The following is a 16,035-nucleotide window of genomic DNA, read 5'->3' as shown; positions in this document are numbered from 1 at the left end:
CGTCCCTCTGGCTGAGGACGGTCCCTGGACGCAGGTCGCAAACACTGCCCCTTGTGACCCCAACCCTCCTCAGGCTCTCAGAGACTAAGACCCCAACAGTGGTTCTTCTGCGGTGGGGACAGGGACAGCTCTCTCCTTACCTGAAACGATGGTGTAGCCAATGCCCCTGGGACGTCCTTTATCCTGGTCAATGGCGGTGATCACACGCACGGTCGTGCCCTGGCGGGAGAGAGGAGAGGCTTGAGTTGGCCCTGGCCCCAGGGACGCGTGGTTTCCCTCCTCGGGCTGACGAAACAGGGCCACAAGGCCGGCCCAGGAAGCAGGCGCCAAGTGCCCGCTCTGTCCCTGGGACACACACTGAGGGCTCAGGTACACACCCCAGGTCCCTCGGGGAAGTCCAACCTTGCGGATGCCATCACTGTCCCCGCTTTTCCCCATATCCCTCACTCCCGTGGGAGAAGACAGAAGGAGGAACAGCCAGCAGAGAGTTACGAGGTCTGGGTTCCATCTCAGACTTCCATCAAAGTGCTCTGTGACCTTGGGAAGGATGCTGTACCTCTCTGGCCTCAGTTTGCTCTAGCTTAATATGCATAAGAGGGGACCTTGTTTTCACTGGAATAATTATTCTATGCATGAAAGCACATGCCCAAAGCACATATCTTTAGGGATGAGCTGCAACCCTGGAGGCAGCATGGCCCTGTGGACCATACCCACACAGCACTGTGCCTGTGGCTCCTGCCTCCAGTGACTCTGCTCCACCTTCCACCCCCAGCACTGGTGGAGAAGGAGCCCAGAGCAGGCGGAGGGGCAGGGGTTCTGCTCCTGGAGAGCCATCCACGGCGAGGAGTGAGTGACATGGCATAGACAGCTGCTCTATACATTTGGGGGTGCTCCAATGGAGAAATGTCCCCTAAAATGCAGAAGTCCACCTGGAGGAACCTATGACAGGGTACACAGATTGGTGGCATTTAGGATGGGTCTGGAAGAGTGAGTAGGAGCTTTCCAGAGAGAGAAACTGGAAAGGAAGGTGCTCAGTGGAGAAGATGAAGTACGCAAAGCCCTGGAGACACAGCTTGTCCTAGGAAGAGATCCGGGCACAGGACCAGTCTGCACTTTCCAATAACAGCTGACAAACTGGCGGATGGACTGAATGAACCAGCGAGCACATGGTGGATGCTGACATAGTCATTACCATGCTATTTGCTGAATCGCTTGCACCTGGGGCAACCTTGACCTGCACTCCAGGCTTTGACACACCACTGCCCACCCCTGGAGCCAGAGGTTCTTTCTGGCCCTGGGCTGCAGTTTTCCCTGAGTGATGGACAGTGAACTTCACCTTCAGGGAAAATATCAACCCTGGCACTTGCAGGTCTCATGAAGGACTCTTATGGCCTTGGCCACCTCTCATTCCCTCCTCGTTTGTCGGTGGGAGGCAGAAGCCTGTGCGGTCCCCTCCACTGGACCTACCCCTGCAGAGGTGCCCACTCCCTGACACACAGGCTTCCTGCCCGAGGCGGCAAGCTGCACCCCTCCAGCTCCTCCCAGGGATAGCGAGGGGCACCCTCCACCTCACCCTCACAGTTGTCCCTCCATCCTCTCCTGTCCCAGGGATGCAGAGTCCGGAACACCTCTAGGTTTGCCCAGAGAAGGTGAGAATGTTCCAGAAGAAATGTTTCCACAAAGATGGACACAGCCCAGAGGCGAGGCCATCTGGAAAGCAGGTCCCGCCCCCTCTGTTTCCCCAGGAGCTATGATGGTCCCCAGCCTGCTGGGCAGGTGGAGGAAGACACCACGGTGAGGAAGTCACCTGGAGCAGGCATGTCCCTCAGAGGGTCCAGAGACAGGCCAAGGCCAGTAGCCCAGCACTGCCGCACGTTGGCTCATTTCACACTCACAACTGCCCCAGGGCAGATGAGGAAACAGGGACACGAGGTGAGAGGTTTCAAGGTCCCCAGCAGGGAGTGGATGGGGAGCCGGGATTCGATTCAGGGACCGTTAGGGTTTAGATACGAGGTGTCCCTCAAGAGCCCACATGTGAGGCGATGCAAGAAGCTCAGAGGTCAGGTGAGGGAGTTCTGAGAGCCCCAGTCTAATCAGTGCATGCATCCTCTTAGTGGATTAGCTGGGTGCTCCCAGTAGGTGGGGGTGTGGCTGGAGGAGGTGGGTCACTGCGGTGTGCTCTTGGGGTTTCTATTTCGCGTCCCGTGAGCGGAGCTCTCTCTGCTTCCTGGCTATCACGTCCTGAGCTGCCTTCCTCAGCCACACCCTCCACCTGATGTCCTGCCTCATCTTGGGCTCAGAGCAATGGGCTGAGGGCCCTCTGAAATCATGAGCCCCGGATAAACTTTTCCTCCTTGAAAATTGTTTCTGTCAGTTCCTTTGGTCACAGCAGTGAAAAACCTGACTAAAGCAGGGACTCTGGTGACGCTACCCCTGTGACGGTTCTGTTATAATAGTGTCATGGGTGAGCCACTGCTCTGAGCACTTTACAAGCCTCAGCTCCCGTGGAGCCGGGGAAGGGCGGCAGCCTCGCTCCCCGGAGCTGCGTGGGCTTTGGTGCAGTCCGGGCTCCCGGAGCTGCGGGCCCGAGCTCTCCCAGTCTCTCCCGGAGACGGGGGTGCCCTTCACGAAGCTCATTAGTGGGCCCCTGGGAGAAGGCTGTTTGGGAAGCAGCGTTTGACTTGAAGAGTCCTCATCCCCAGACTCTTTGGGGGCATCTGCCCCTGCTGGGGACATTAGTTACCAGGAGAAGCCTGATCTGTCTCCAAGAGGAGGTCCTGAGGGTGCAGGACTCTGGCCTGAAGCCCCAGCTACCAGACTGGGCGTTTTGGACATAGGGGCAGCTCCCTCTGATACAGTCCCATCTCCTGGGCCCCACGTGTCCTGGTGTGAGGGTCCCCTAGGCTGCTGAGGCAGGGACAGGCCTGCCAGAGGGCACTGCTGAGTTACCAAGCAACACACCTGGAGGGGCAGTTGAGTGACCCCCTGTCCACCCAGGGCAGGCGAGGTGGTACCTAGGACAGTGACCCTGAAGGGAACGGGATGAGGCAGCCAGCACTGGCCTGTGCGAAGAAGGGACCTGGTGACCCCAGGACCCTCGACCCTCAGAGCCCTGTGGGCATCTCCCCTGGGGGCATTCCTGGGTAGAGCTGGGAGCAGCCGGCTCTGCAGGACAGGAGTCGCCCCGAGGCTGTGGAGGGAGCCCTGCCTGGCTCCTGACAAGGTCTGGGGTTTCATCTCTTTTTGGGTAAATAAATCCACTTTTAATAAAACCCTGAGCTTTTAATACAAGTGCAGACAGAAAGACTGGGAATGTTATGAGAAGGAATTAATAGGGAGCCACGGGGGCTCTTGGGAACGCGCGGCTCTTGTTTCAGAGTCTCAGTGATTATATTTTCAATATATTGCAACTTATTTCCAAAGATGAAGGAGCCGGGACGTGAGCCTTGCCTGGCCCACAGCCAGCCTGCCAGGGCCACGCCGCCCGAGCCGGCTGGGCACGGCCAGCGGAGCAGGCGGGCAGGCCCCTACCTGCCGAGGGCCTTCTTCCCCTCACCGGCACCCGTGCTGTGGGGAGGACCCGGCCTCCTCAAAGCGAGGCTCTCCCCGGAGAGGCAACAGGTGTGTACCTACGGGGTCCCGACTCCTCACGGTGCGGCCCAGGTGCTTGGCCAGGTGGTTAAGTGTCTAACCCTGGCGCCAGACTGCCTGCGACTGAATCCTCCCAGTCGGTTTTAACCTCTCGCGGCCCTTTTCCCAACTATAAAATGGGTTTAGTGGCAGTCCCACTCCGGAGCAAGCGCTGTATATGTAAAGCCCTCGTACCTGGCAAAAGTGACAAAGGTGACCATGACTATGAATTGGGGTCTGGAATCACTGTGTGCACCTGGCAGAGACCCAGGTGTCTGGTCCTGGATGATGGACACGCCTGGTGTTTCCAATTTCAGCAAATCCCGACTCCCGACATCCCAGATTAGCGCTCTCCGCCCTCGGGTGGCGGTGTTTTCTATGCATTATCAGAAGAGCCAGAAGCCTGCGCGGGAGAACTGAGTGCTGACTAAGTGCCAGTGCTGTGCTGGGTACCCAGCACGCATCCTCCGTCACTTCTCACAGCAGGGCAGATACAGGGGTGCGCACGGGTTCCCTCCGCTCCACGGTAGGGGTATACATGAGGACACAGGCTCGGAGGGCTGGGTCACAGGTGGGCAGGGCGAGGGTGATTGGGTCACGTTGGGGGTGGCCCCACTGCTGTCTCCCACAGGTGGAGGGGCCCAGGACTCTGTGCCCAGTGGGTAGGCAAAGGCCAGGGTGGGCAGTGGGGGCAGAAGCTGGGACTTTTCTAGAAGGAACCACATCTCTCCCCTTTGTGCTGTGTCCGCTCCAGGGCAGTGTGGCTGTTCTGGGGCCGCGCCTGGCCTTGGGGGCCTCGGCCGCCTCTTTCCTGCTCCCCGGGAGCCCCCAGCCCACTGCCACTTCCAAGACAGGATTAGGGACTTGAAAGGTGATGAGCAGTTTGCTCTGGGAGTGGGAGGCGCCCTTGAGGGGGCTGGCTGGCAGGGGCTGACGGGGCTTCCGACTAGAGCTGCCAGAGCAGATTCTGAGCAGAAAATCCTATTTCTCAGTCCTTAATTCCAGTCAATTCCAGTCAAAGGGCTGATAGGCATCGGCTGGCAGTAATTTGTGCAGTTTATCCGCTCCTTTCACCTTCTATCGGTCCTTCACTGACGGGCAGGCGGACATGCTGCTGCTCGCGTGAGGAAATTAAAATTTGATGCAATAATCCCAAATAAGAAGGATTTTATTAGGTAATATATACACTTTAGATGAGGCATGCTGGCCGATACACTGATAGGGGGAGGCGTACATGCTGGGAGCCGCAGATAAAGAGGGGAGCAAGGAGAGTGGGGAGGGTCTGGGTGGAGGCCCGGGAGGAGGGCTGCCTGGGTCCCCGGCCTGCAGGCTCCACGGGCCAGCTGGGAACGACTGCGTCAAATCAGAGCGCCACGCCGTAAAGGGACACGGAGGGCCCAGATCAAGGCACGGAAACTGATTAGAGGCCTGGAAAAATCCGGCCTGGAGTGTGCAAGAGTAGGCCTGTCGGAGGAGAGCCGCGGGCCACGGGAGACGGGCGACGCCTTCCGCGTGCGGAGCCGGGAGGAGGGGCAGAGGTGCGTGGGGGTGAAGCATGGTTCTGTGGGCTGGGGGACCCCAGGCAGCGCCCCCGGCAGAGGCCGAAACCCCCGGCTTCCTGCCTGGCCTGCCTCCCCTCCCTGCCTGGTCATGACCCACACGGAGGAGCTCACAGCCCCAGAACCCAGGCTCACCAGCTCCCCAGACACTGGCCTAGCAGGGGCCAGGGGACAACCCTAGCCAGGCACATATCAAGATCTCTGAGCCGAAGTGTCACATCAGAGGCAAGAAACCAAGCCAAGGAGGGAGCAGGAGCTCAGAGGGGCAAGCCTCTGGTTTGCTGGGACTGAGGGGTCACTAGCAGGAGCCCAGGGAAGCACCTGGAGAGAAGAGGTGTGGCTCGGCACAGGGCCCTGCACACAGGGCTGGTGACGGGTGAGGGCACAGAAGAGCGAAGCGTGGAGAGAACGGCGGACACACGCAGAACCCTGCAGGTGTGCGGATAAAACCTGTACGAGCTCAAGGTGCTACTGGGTAGAGGGATGCCGGGAAAAGGCAGGCGAAGGTCTCAGAGGAAGCTCACGCCGTGACCAACGCGGAGCTGCAGCCGGAGCCCTAGCCCAGTCTGAATGCCAGAAATCAGCCAGCGCGCCAGGGAACCCTGGGTTTGCTCTCTGCTCATGTCCAGCACTTATGTTTTACCTATGTCACTGATGATGACAGCAGGTGCCAGAGGTGACAAGGGTGACAGGATGGCAGAGGGCTGGTCTGACTGGATGCTCACTTCCTCATTCAGCCATTGCACAGGTGCCTCCCGCTACGTCTGTGTCCACCGCTGACCCCACCTCTGCTGAACCACACTTCCAGCCCAGCCGGAAGCAGAGCCTGGGCGAGCTGCTCCCGAGCCCGAGCACTCAGGAGAAGCCCAGGGGCTGGGCAGCGGGGAGCAGGCCCTGCCTCGTCTGCAGAGAGCAGCCCAGGCTGACCTGAGACTGAGACGGGGGCAGAGGGGAGGGTCCTGCGAAATGGGTAGCTGAGCAGGGCCGCCCTTCAGTCTCAAAAGCCGGGGTTCCCGCCATGCACAGAGGCTATGAAAGAGAAGGCCAGGAGTGGGACCCCGAGGTGCCCTCCTCTGCTCTGTGTGCAGCTTTGAACACCCATAGTAGCGGGCTGGAGAGCATCTTGCTTGTTAGAGCTGCCACTTCACACCTGGCCCAAGAAGCAAGTGGCCCAGTGCCAGCTCCATGCCCCTGGCCAGTGGCTGGGACAGCCATGGTGTGCAAGCTGGGCATAGGGCTGCCCTGGCGTGCGATGGCCTAGGAGCACGATCTGCACCCAGTCCAGGGCAGCCAGCCTGCGCAGACATGCTGTGGGCCCAACAGCCACCGGCCTCAGTGGGAGCCTGCCTTGCTCTCCACTGTGATCCTTCCTCTGAACACACACTCTCTCAAAAGAAGGGTCAAGGGCTGGGGCCGTAGCTCAGGGGCCTTGCAGGCGTCGCGGCTCTGGGTTCAATCCCCAGCACTGCAGGAACAGAGAGGGCAGGGCCCGCTTGCCTTCCCAGAGCCACATGTCCAGGGCTCACCTGTCCACAGCAGGCACCTCGTTCTGGTTTATCAGCCCATGGCAGGGCCTCATAGAGGCATGGGGGTGGCCACTCTAGAGATGCCTGTCATTGTCTGCCTGGCCCAGCCATGGCCCCTGCAGAGTGGACAGTGGCCTGTTGCATTCTCTAGACCCCCAGCTGTGGCTGATTGGGCCAGAGGTGGACACATGGACCCAGGGGAGCCAGTCCACAGGTTGGCTGGTGCCTGATGACTTGAATCAGGGTGCAAAATCAGGAGTCTCTGAAAACCTGAACTTTCTTCTGAGGAATTGCTGTCCTAGTTCTCCTGGGCAGTGACCAGAGACCTCAGACCCACACCAGAGACCGGGCAGTTAGGGAGGACAGCTGCTTTGCTGCTCCAAGGAAGAGTCAGGGCCGAGAGGCCCTCGGGGCAGAAGGCACGCTGCCCCCTTAGGCCGCAGGCCAGCTACAGACGCGGCTGAGCCACACGGACACTCTGTTGAGCCTGCACCCAGATCCGTTCCCAGCACAGGCTGGGTTCCCCTGGGCATTCGTCTTTCTAATCGCTCCCCCTTACCTGCCCCCGCCAGACTTTGTTCTTTGTCACTCAGAGTACCCCAGGGACGGATGGGAGGCTGAGGACATGGGCTTTACTGCTGGGATGCCCACCACTGCCATCCTAGGTGCCAGGGTAGGCAGAACTGGAGGAGCCCGTCCCAGCACCAGAGCCCCTCTCTGAAAGGAGCTCAGAGGAAGTCCCCAGAGCCAGCAGGGGCCTTACCGGAGGAGAATGCTCATAAATGTTGGTACTGTAAGGCAGGTTGATGAAGATGGGGTCCATGTCCTGGACGTCCGTGATGATGATGGCCAAGTTGGCCAGCGCGGACAGAGGCCTGGTCTTGTCTTGATCCTTGGAGGGCAAAGAAAGCACACCACCTTAGTTAAGTGATGCTGTGGACACACACACGTGTACACACACACACACACACACACACACGTGTACACACACACACACGTGTACACACACACACACACACACTCGGTCCTGGACACACACATGCATACCAGGTGTACACATACAAGGAAGGACCGACCCATCACAAGGAGGCTTAGAATCCTAAGACCCTGCAGTGATCTCTGAGCCAAGCAGGAAGGCACAAACAGGGACCCCAAGGTCCATAGGACAGTGGCTTATCCGCTGTCATAAAAGAGCGTAGGAAGTAGCGGTAGCCCAGGCCCGGCTACCTTGGACATCTGTTGGATTGAATGGCTGGCTTCAGGTAAAGAGATGGCTCTGTCCTCAGTTCCTCTGCTGTGATCAGCCAAGGTCGCTGCCCCTCTCCATGCCCAGGACAACTAGGACAGCGATTCCTCAGAAGAAAGGCCCTTTGGCCACACATTCTGGGACCTGCATTCCTGCTCTGGGTTCTGGATTTACCGGTCAAGTGACTTTTGGATTTAAACCAGCAGGGGGAGCTCCAGGGCCTGTGACATTCTGGGGTTTCCAGGAAGGAGTCCTGAGGGGTCATGCCGGTCATTCCCTTGTGGCCACATAGGCAGTACTGGAAATTCAGTACTATAAAAGCTCACCAAGAAAGAACACCCCAAACCTGTGCTCAAGCACCCTAACTACACATCTGCTGATGATAATGAAGCAGCCTGCTGCTACTGAGTAACACTAGTCACACCAGCAGCAACTGCAGAGCTGAATGCAGACTCTGCACCATGTGCTGCGCTAGGCGCTGCGTCTGCGCAAGTATTTATGGGCTCACCATCCCCAGGAGCTAACAGACTCAGAGAGGGAAGTGACTGCCCAAATCATCCAACTGTAAGGGTGTAGCAAGAACTCAAACTCAGAGCATTTTACATAAAAACCTGCCCTTGCTGGGTGCCATGGCGGATGCCGGTAATCCCAGTGGCTCAAGAGGCTGAGGCAGGAGGATCGTGAGTTCAAAGCCAGACTTAGCACCTTAATGAGGCCCTTAAGCAACTCAGAGAGACCCTGTCTCCAAATAAAATATAAAATGGGATGGGGGTGGGGCTCAGTGTTAAGTACCCCGGGTTCAATCTCTGGGACAAAAAAAAAAAAAAAAAAAAAAAATCTTCCTTTAACAGTTTTTTGATTTGGGGTCTTAACATCAGTCTCTACTAGATGGGTAACCACCAATAAGTCTTTTCCCTCCTGGAGTCTCAATGTCCATTTCTGTAAGATGAAAGGCTCCATTCAGTGACCTCTTGGCCCCTTGGACTTGTAAATTCTCTCATCTGGGATTTGAGGCGTGATTGTCCCCAGGTTAGATGGCCCTTGGCTTGTCTGGAGCAATGTGAACAAGGTGAAGCATTCACCATGTTACAAGAAAGCCTGGCACCTGCACCTGTCCCCTAGAGATGCAGCTGTGGAGCCTAGGAGGAGAAGGGGCCCTGACTTAAGAGTCCTCAGGGGTCACCAAGGAGCAGGTGGGAGGGCCTTCAGGGATGGGAATGGGCAGGAGGGAAGGGAGAGTCTGAGAGCAGGAAGAGCTGAGCAGGGGGGCCCTGGGTGGGGGTTGGGAGAGCTCCAAGGTTTCAAAACCATAGCCCACAGCCCAGGCTGGGGCACTGCCCACAGGGAGGGCTCCAGGCCAGGCACCTGGCCCAGCAGGTCCCCTGAACTCCTGGGTAGCAGAGGCCATGCTTCTGATTTGCCATTACCAGTCTTTTGTGGGCAGCTGGCTTTTGTCCAGACTGGCACCTGCCATGTCCATTGCACCCCTGTGGCTATAGTCCTGCTCCTGGGACAGATGAACCTATCCATCCCACCCCAAACTCTCCGGAAAAGGGGATAGTGGTGGGCACATTCAGTGGGGCGGGCATCATGCCAGGCTCCCAGCTGTGACCAGTCCTGTGGCTCTCTCCTTTACAGCTGGGAACCACATTACTGCCTGTGTCACAGGCAGGAGAATCACCCTGGGGAAATGCCCAGCACCAAGGGCACAATGCCAGCCCCAGAGGGATCGCGGCATCAGCTGATCCAGGAGCTAGCAGGAAGCCACCCACCAGCGAGTGACAGGCCCCTCCTGCTCTGCAGTTTCAAGGCCTGATTGCCGGGAGATTAGCAGCAATTTCACTGTATTCATCAGCCCAGCGTGAGCACGGGGCTCTTGACGGGTCTGGCCACCCACATTCTTACCTGTGCCCAGCACTGATCTATTCCCACATCCCAAAGCCATTTTTATGGTGGACGGAAATTATCCCACAGGGACAGGTTTATAGAGAAAGAGGGCAGTCACCTGCATGCTTCTGAGCCCGGTGTGTGCAAACGGAACATGGGAAGGGCGTCCAGAAGGTGCCGGTGGGGAGGCACGAAAAGCAACCTTCAGGCCTACTAGCCCCCTGGATCCCAGAAGCCCCTGTAACAAACAGCGGCACAAACCTCCCGGGAAACCGACACTTAACCCGGGGGGGAGGCAAGGATGCCAGTATCCTCTGCAGGGCCGCCGGGCCAGCTCGGGCAGGAAGTTTGCAGTCCTGGCTCTTGAGGCTCCTCTGTGTCTTGGTCATCCCTGGGGAACCCCATCTTTCAGAAGTAGAGCCCTGGCCCAGTCCAGATGCAGCCCTGGGATCTGGGCTCCGGGAGCCGCCATGGAGAGATCCCAGGCCGCTGGCAACCCCCCACAGCTCTGTGGGCAGGCCAGTGGGTCCTGGAGGGTCCCAAGGGATGCCCAGAGCGTGTCCCGCTCCTGGCCTGAGCTGACTGGAGGCGGCACAGGAGCAAGGAAGAGGGGAGAACAGGGGTAGGCCCTGTTGAGGGTGTGGCTGTCCCTGACCGGCTTTACCAACAACTGGCAACCGCAGCTCCACTGCCTGTCTGGAGACTCCTGGCCCGGGACGTGGTGGTCGGAACTGGGAGCCAGGCAACCTGGGTTGCAGTTTCACTCTATGACTATCCAGCAGCTGCATGAGTCGCAACCGTGTCCTCTCCCGCCCTCAACTAACTCATCCTGCAACTCCCAGGGGCCAGCGGGCTGCTTGGCACAGACAGATGCTCCCTCGTCTCCAAGAGGCACCACTTCATGGGGTAGCAGCCAGGATGCCTGGCCCCCTCTGGCCCCTGCCTGTGGGTGGTGATGTCAGAACACGGCTTGTCTGCCATGGCTTTTCTGTGTCACAGAGAGTGAGAGGACATTCTGCACTCTGAATGTCACAGGGAGATTGCCAGTGCTGGCCATGGAGTCAGGCTCCTGGGTGACTGTGGGTAAGTCGCTGAAGAGCTCCTGTGACTCAGTGTTCTTATCTGTAAATTGCACATCTCAAAAACACGAAAATCTCAGCACCGTGCCGGGGACACGATATGAACGCTCGGTGACATCAGCTGTCACTTGGTTATTACAATTGCCAGCACCCTCATCCGAACGGTGGAATGGTGTGGAACTGAGTCCATGTCCCTGGGGAATGTCCTGTTGCTCTCTTTGGGGGCAGGAAGAGGCAGACACCCGGGTGCTGGGGCTGGGGCAGTGACTCACGGTGGCATTGACGGTGAGCTGGTAGGCCTGGGTGACCTCGTAGTCCAGCTCCCGGATCACGGTGACGATGCCGCGGGCGCTGTCGATGGCGAAGAACTGTGAGGGGGGCTGGAAGGAGTAGAGGACGCTGCCGCCCGCGCCCAGGTCGGGGTCTGTGGCATTCACGATGAAGATGGGCGTCCCCACCGGTGTGTTCTAGGGGGACAGCAAGGCAGATAAACGAGTGAGCCGGAGCCCCAGCAGCGGCTTCGTCAGCCGCCATCCCCCCAAAGCCCATTAAGCACGTCCCTCCAGCCCAGCAGACCCGGGGCCTCGTCATTTCCATTCTGAGCGGGTTCAGAGGAATTTAAAATGCAGCATCTATTTTTTTTTTTCTTTTTTGATGGCCTCCTGGTGGCTGTAAGAACACCGGTTCCCAAGATGATCAGCTCATCCCGGGTTCTGGACGAGGGGACTCGCGGTCCCCAGACCCATTACTCGGCGGCTTCACGTCCTCAGCCGCGTGCCCCTCGGCTGCCCCAGCTGCAGTCCTGGGCTGCTCTGGAGGGCGACAGGCAATCTGCGTGCCCGGGAGGTTTCAGGGCAGGAGCTGGAAGCTGCGCACCTTGGGGGACTGGCCGGGGCCCTGAGGCTTCCCTGGCACCACGGAGGGTGGCAGGCTTTGCATCCCCGGGCCTCTGGAAGCCTGCCTGCGGCCGCAGTGTCCCCCTGCCTTTAATGACTCCCTCTGCCCTACAACGTGTAGAGACCCTGCCCCTTTCTGACCTGGGGTCTCCGGTTGAGGTCCACTTCTGCGCGGAGGCCTTCCCCAGCCCCCAGGCAGGTCGTCCCCACCGCACCCACTCTGCCCCTGGCATCCGACCGCTCTTCCTGGCCGGGTTTCTCCCGGAGTTCCTTGGCCAGTGCCCGCTTCCCTCAGAGCAGCTGGCTCCAGGGAAGCCCTGGGCTCTGCCAGCCTGGCTTAGCATGGTGCCCAGCACATGGCGAGTGTTCAGTAAATACCCCACGAACGCACCGGCGACCCTCTGCGATGGCCCTCGGCTCATTATATTCCGAGTATCTGTCTGCACCCCTTCCCACCGTCGGTTCTCATCTCCGTGGCGGCGACCACAGGGCCTGGCATGTGTGCTGTGCCTGTTAAACGCTGGCTGAGTGGAATTATTTATGATTCAGTGAGCTCTGGACCCATCTACGGAAAGGCAATCTAAGGGAGGCTCTTCACGGAGACAAAGAAGTGCAAGCAATTACGGTGCCAGGCCCTCTGCCACGGGCCACACATGCCAACGCAGTAACAAGCATCTTTCTGGGTGGCAGCTACCATCCTGCCTTAGAAAAGGATTCTGAGGCACAGAGAGGGTAATAACCTGCCGGAAGTTGCAGAGTGAGGCAGTGGTAGATCAAGGCCTTGGATCCAGGCCTAGCGAACTATAAGTGCATGATCTTGAGTCCTCTACCAAGGGACCCTCTGCAAGCTGGCCTCAGTTCTTCCCCCAGCTCCTCTGTATGACGCTGGGGTAAGCTGGTGGCACAGATGGTAGCAGAGTGTGGGCTGGCAGGTAAGTCCCCTGGGGACAGAATGACATTCCCTGTGCTCTGTGTGCTTTTCATGCTGGCACAGTAGCTAGGTCCCCTGGCCCTGCAGGGCTCTATGATCAAGGAGCTTCTTTCTTAGGGGACCAGCCTCAGGCACCTGCAGCCCTTGCTGAGGTCTTCATAAGGCCCCTCATGAGGCTGAAGGGTCTCTGGAGAACAAAGCCATGGAGTTGCCATGGTCCCTCGCGGTCAGCAGGCAAGCTCGGGCTGAACGGACAGACCCGCAGCCTGTCCATCTCACCACTATGCCTGTTGGGGACAGGCATGGTGGGACAAGAGGCAGACAGGAGGAAGCCCCTCTGCTGCTCACCAGCCATGACTCCCTGGTGCCCTTGCTACGACAGGGGCCTGCAAGGGCTGGCGGGTCCCACCCTCACACCATTTCCTGGAGAGGCGCAGCTCTCTGTGCTTCTCAAACTCAGCAGGACCCCTCACACATCTGGGCCTCTGAACACGCTTTTCCTTGTCAGGTTTGCCCTCCCCAGCTGGCTGCTTGTAAAACAGATGTTCTTTCCCTCCAAAGAGAATCAAGCCTGCAGGTAGCAGAGGGCACAAGAGCTAGAGTTTCGGGCCTGGGCAGACCTTCTGTTGGAATCCCAGCCCCTTGCTGTGTGTCTTTGAGGTAACTACTTACTCTCTCTGATCCTTAATCCACTCTGTACACTGAAGCATAATACCATCTCATAGGATTGATGTGAAGAGTCCATAAGCTCATGGGTGTAAACTTCCCAGCCCAGAAATGCAGAGAAGATGGCAGCTGCGATTTTAATATTTCAATATCTGATCACCTTCTACTGGGGTATAGACAAGGGTGGGCAGGGAGGTATCAAGAAGCATGGTGACTATCAAGGGCACCATGCTGGGCTCCCAGTGGCTTCCCTCCCGCTGTGCCTGGATCTGCTAGGTGCCCTGCTCTTCCTGCCCCTAACCCCAGGTCCTCAGTGGAAGACATTTCCAGGCCCCTTTGCCGTCTGGCTGCTGGGTGGGTTCTGTCAGTGGGAGGCGGTGGGAGCACAGAGGGCAGGAGGAGAGGTCTGGGCTGCGATTCCCCTGCCTGCAGCTGCCCGCCGGCAGCCCTCCTCTCTCCAGCGGGCTCTGGTGACTATTTCCTCCTCTTCCACTTCAGCCTCGGGGTGGCAGGGCTAACCCCTGGGTGCCTCCATATCCCGTGTTTCCCCCAGTCCTGCCGACCGTCCGTAAGTTGGCTCTTCACGGACATGCCTCTGTTGGAGCGACCGGACAGCAGTTCCCCTACTGACCCTGCAAGTGTGCAGCCCTGGAGACCAAAGTCCCTGCTCACGGCGGTGGCCCTGGCCTCAAGGGTCGCAGCTAGCCTGCAGTGTTCTCCGGTCCACCCCACTCCAGAGCACAGGAGCACCAGAGCCAGCCAGAACGCACCCACAGGGCTGGCCACAAGAAGGGGTGGACACCTTCCTCTTTGGGAGCAGCCAGCCCCATGACAGCTAGACTGTACTTCAGAACACTCGCCATTCGTGCCCTGCGCAGCCCTGCGCGGAGGAGGGGGTGCTCCCACAGACGCCAGCTCTCCAGCCCCCTGCCTCAGGGGGACGAGGACATTTCGCTGGGGCGCATCTCCTGGTTCTGGGCGAAGGCCTCCCCAAGCACCAGATCAGAGAATTTAAGAGTGGGTCCCAGTGCGCGGCAGGGGCGGGGGAGGAGGGACGGTCTGGTGCCTGACCTTCTTGGATTATGTTTCATGCCCTGCAGTGAAAACCCATTTAATTTCTGCATAACTTAGGAAAGGTTTTAAATGGGCCTGGCAAAGAGCCATTCATATACTTAGAAGGGGCAAACTATTGGAGAGAGAAGAATGCTGACTCCCTGCATCCGGGACCTAGGCACCCTGCTTTCTCAGGGAGACGGGGAGGGGGCAGCTCATTAGCGCACCCAGCTGCTGCTCGTGCAAATGCACACATGTGCACACAGGCCCACAACCTCACACGAGCAGAATTCCTATGGACCAGGTGCAACTGGGTTTCCAGGTGTCCTACAGAAGCAGAACTTGCTGGCTCAGAGCACCAACTCTGAATCTGCTCATTTTCACTGGGAGATCTCAGACATATGCTGTTAAACCGCACCTCCCTTTTCTTCCCTTTGGTACTGGGAATTGAACCCAGGGGCGCTTAACCACTGAGCTACAACCCCAGCCCTATTTTGTATTTTATTTAGAGACAGGGTCTCACTAAATTGCTGAGTCTGACTTTGAACTCAGGATTCTCCTGCCTCAGCCTCCCAAGATGCTGGGACCACAGGCATGCGCCACTGCACCTGGTTGCTAAAACCCCTTTAGACCTCAATATCTTCATCTGTAAAATGGAGCTATGAACAATTTTACCTCCTAGGGTTCCTGTGAGAAAGAACTGCAAAGGATGCGGAAAAACAATGAAACACTCCTTGCCAGGCACGTGCAATATTGATCAAGATTCGATAAACGATCACTGCAATTATTATTGCAGCATCAAAAAGCATGGCAGGTAGGACGACATGAGCCCCATTTACAGGGAGCAGACAGGAGGGGTGCCAATGGCCAGCAAATCTCATCATGAACATGGACAAATAGGCACTTTAAAATTCAGAAAGAGGACATGTCCCTTGATTGGTTCTTGGCTGCTGCAGACAGGCAGGAGACCATCGGGAGGCCCCCCTGAGGTTTGGAGAGCCTGTGAGAGGCGAGGCGAGTGAGATCTAAGGGGGAGGAGCACCTGAGGCAAGGGAAGACCCTGAACAGGGCCAGCTGTGACCATGCACCTCTGGGATGGCTCTACTATAGGAGCCGGAAGGAACCTTGGGATAATGCAGTCCGGGCTCCCCACTTTACAGTTGGGAAAAGTGAGCCCAGAGAGGGGCCATGTCCTGCCTCAGGTCTCACAGGTAGCTCCTGGTAGAGTTGTGACTGAAAATTAGGTGCCTTGACTCATACATATATAGGCTCTTTCCATTCCCCACCTCCACACACAGAGATGACACTTGCTGCTTCCCATCTACCCTCCTTCCAAGGAAAGCTGCTCTTGGTACCCACAGAGGATGGGTCTAGGCGGCCATATTTCTGCCAAGCGATTTCACACCCAGGACACCTCTGATTGGTCTAGGAATAACCACCTGACCCAAGCAGGCCAATCAGATGGGGCCTTGGAAATGGAATTGATTTTTTTACTCTGGGACTCCGAAAGAAAGATCTTTGGTACCAGTTAAGGCTCCAGTGGATGCCAGGGCAGGCTAAAA

The 16,035-nt window shown here is 57.9% G+C and overlaps 1 protein-coding gene across 1 annotated transcript in view; it reads right to left on the bottom strand.

The window, feature by feature from the left end:
• Positions 1-16,035, bottom strand: part of Cdh23 (cadherin related 23) — a 390,176-nt gene that overhangs the window by 215,141 nt on the left and 159,000 nt on the right. The window contains 3 exon segments of the mRNA XM_047551945.1: positions 141-219; positions 7,479-7,607; positions 11,200-11,394. Coding sequence (XP_047407901.1) covers positions 141-219; positions 7,479-7,607; positions 11,200-11,394 — 403 coding nt within the window.

This window comes from Sciurus carolinensis, chromosome 5 (genome assembly GCF_902686445.1).
Source record: "Sciurus carolinensis chromosome 5, mSciCar1.2, whole genome shotgun sequence".
NCBI lineage: Eukaryota > Metazoa > Chordata > Mammalia > Rodentia > Sciuridae > Sciurus > Sciurus carolinensis.
Note: the sequence above shows the minus strand (reverse complement) of the source record. Positions and strands in the feature narration are given on the sequence as shown.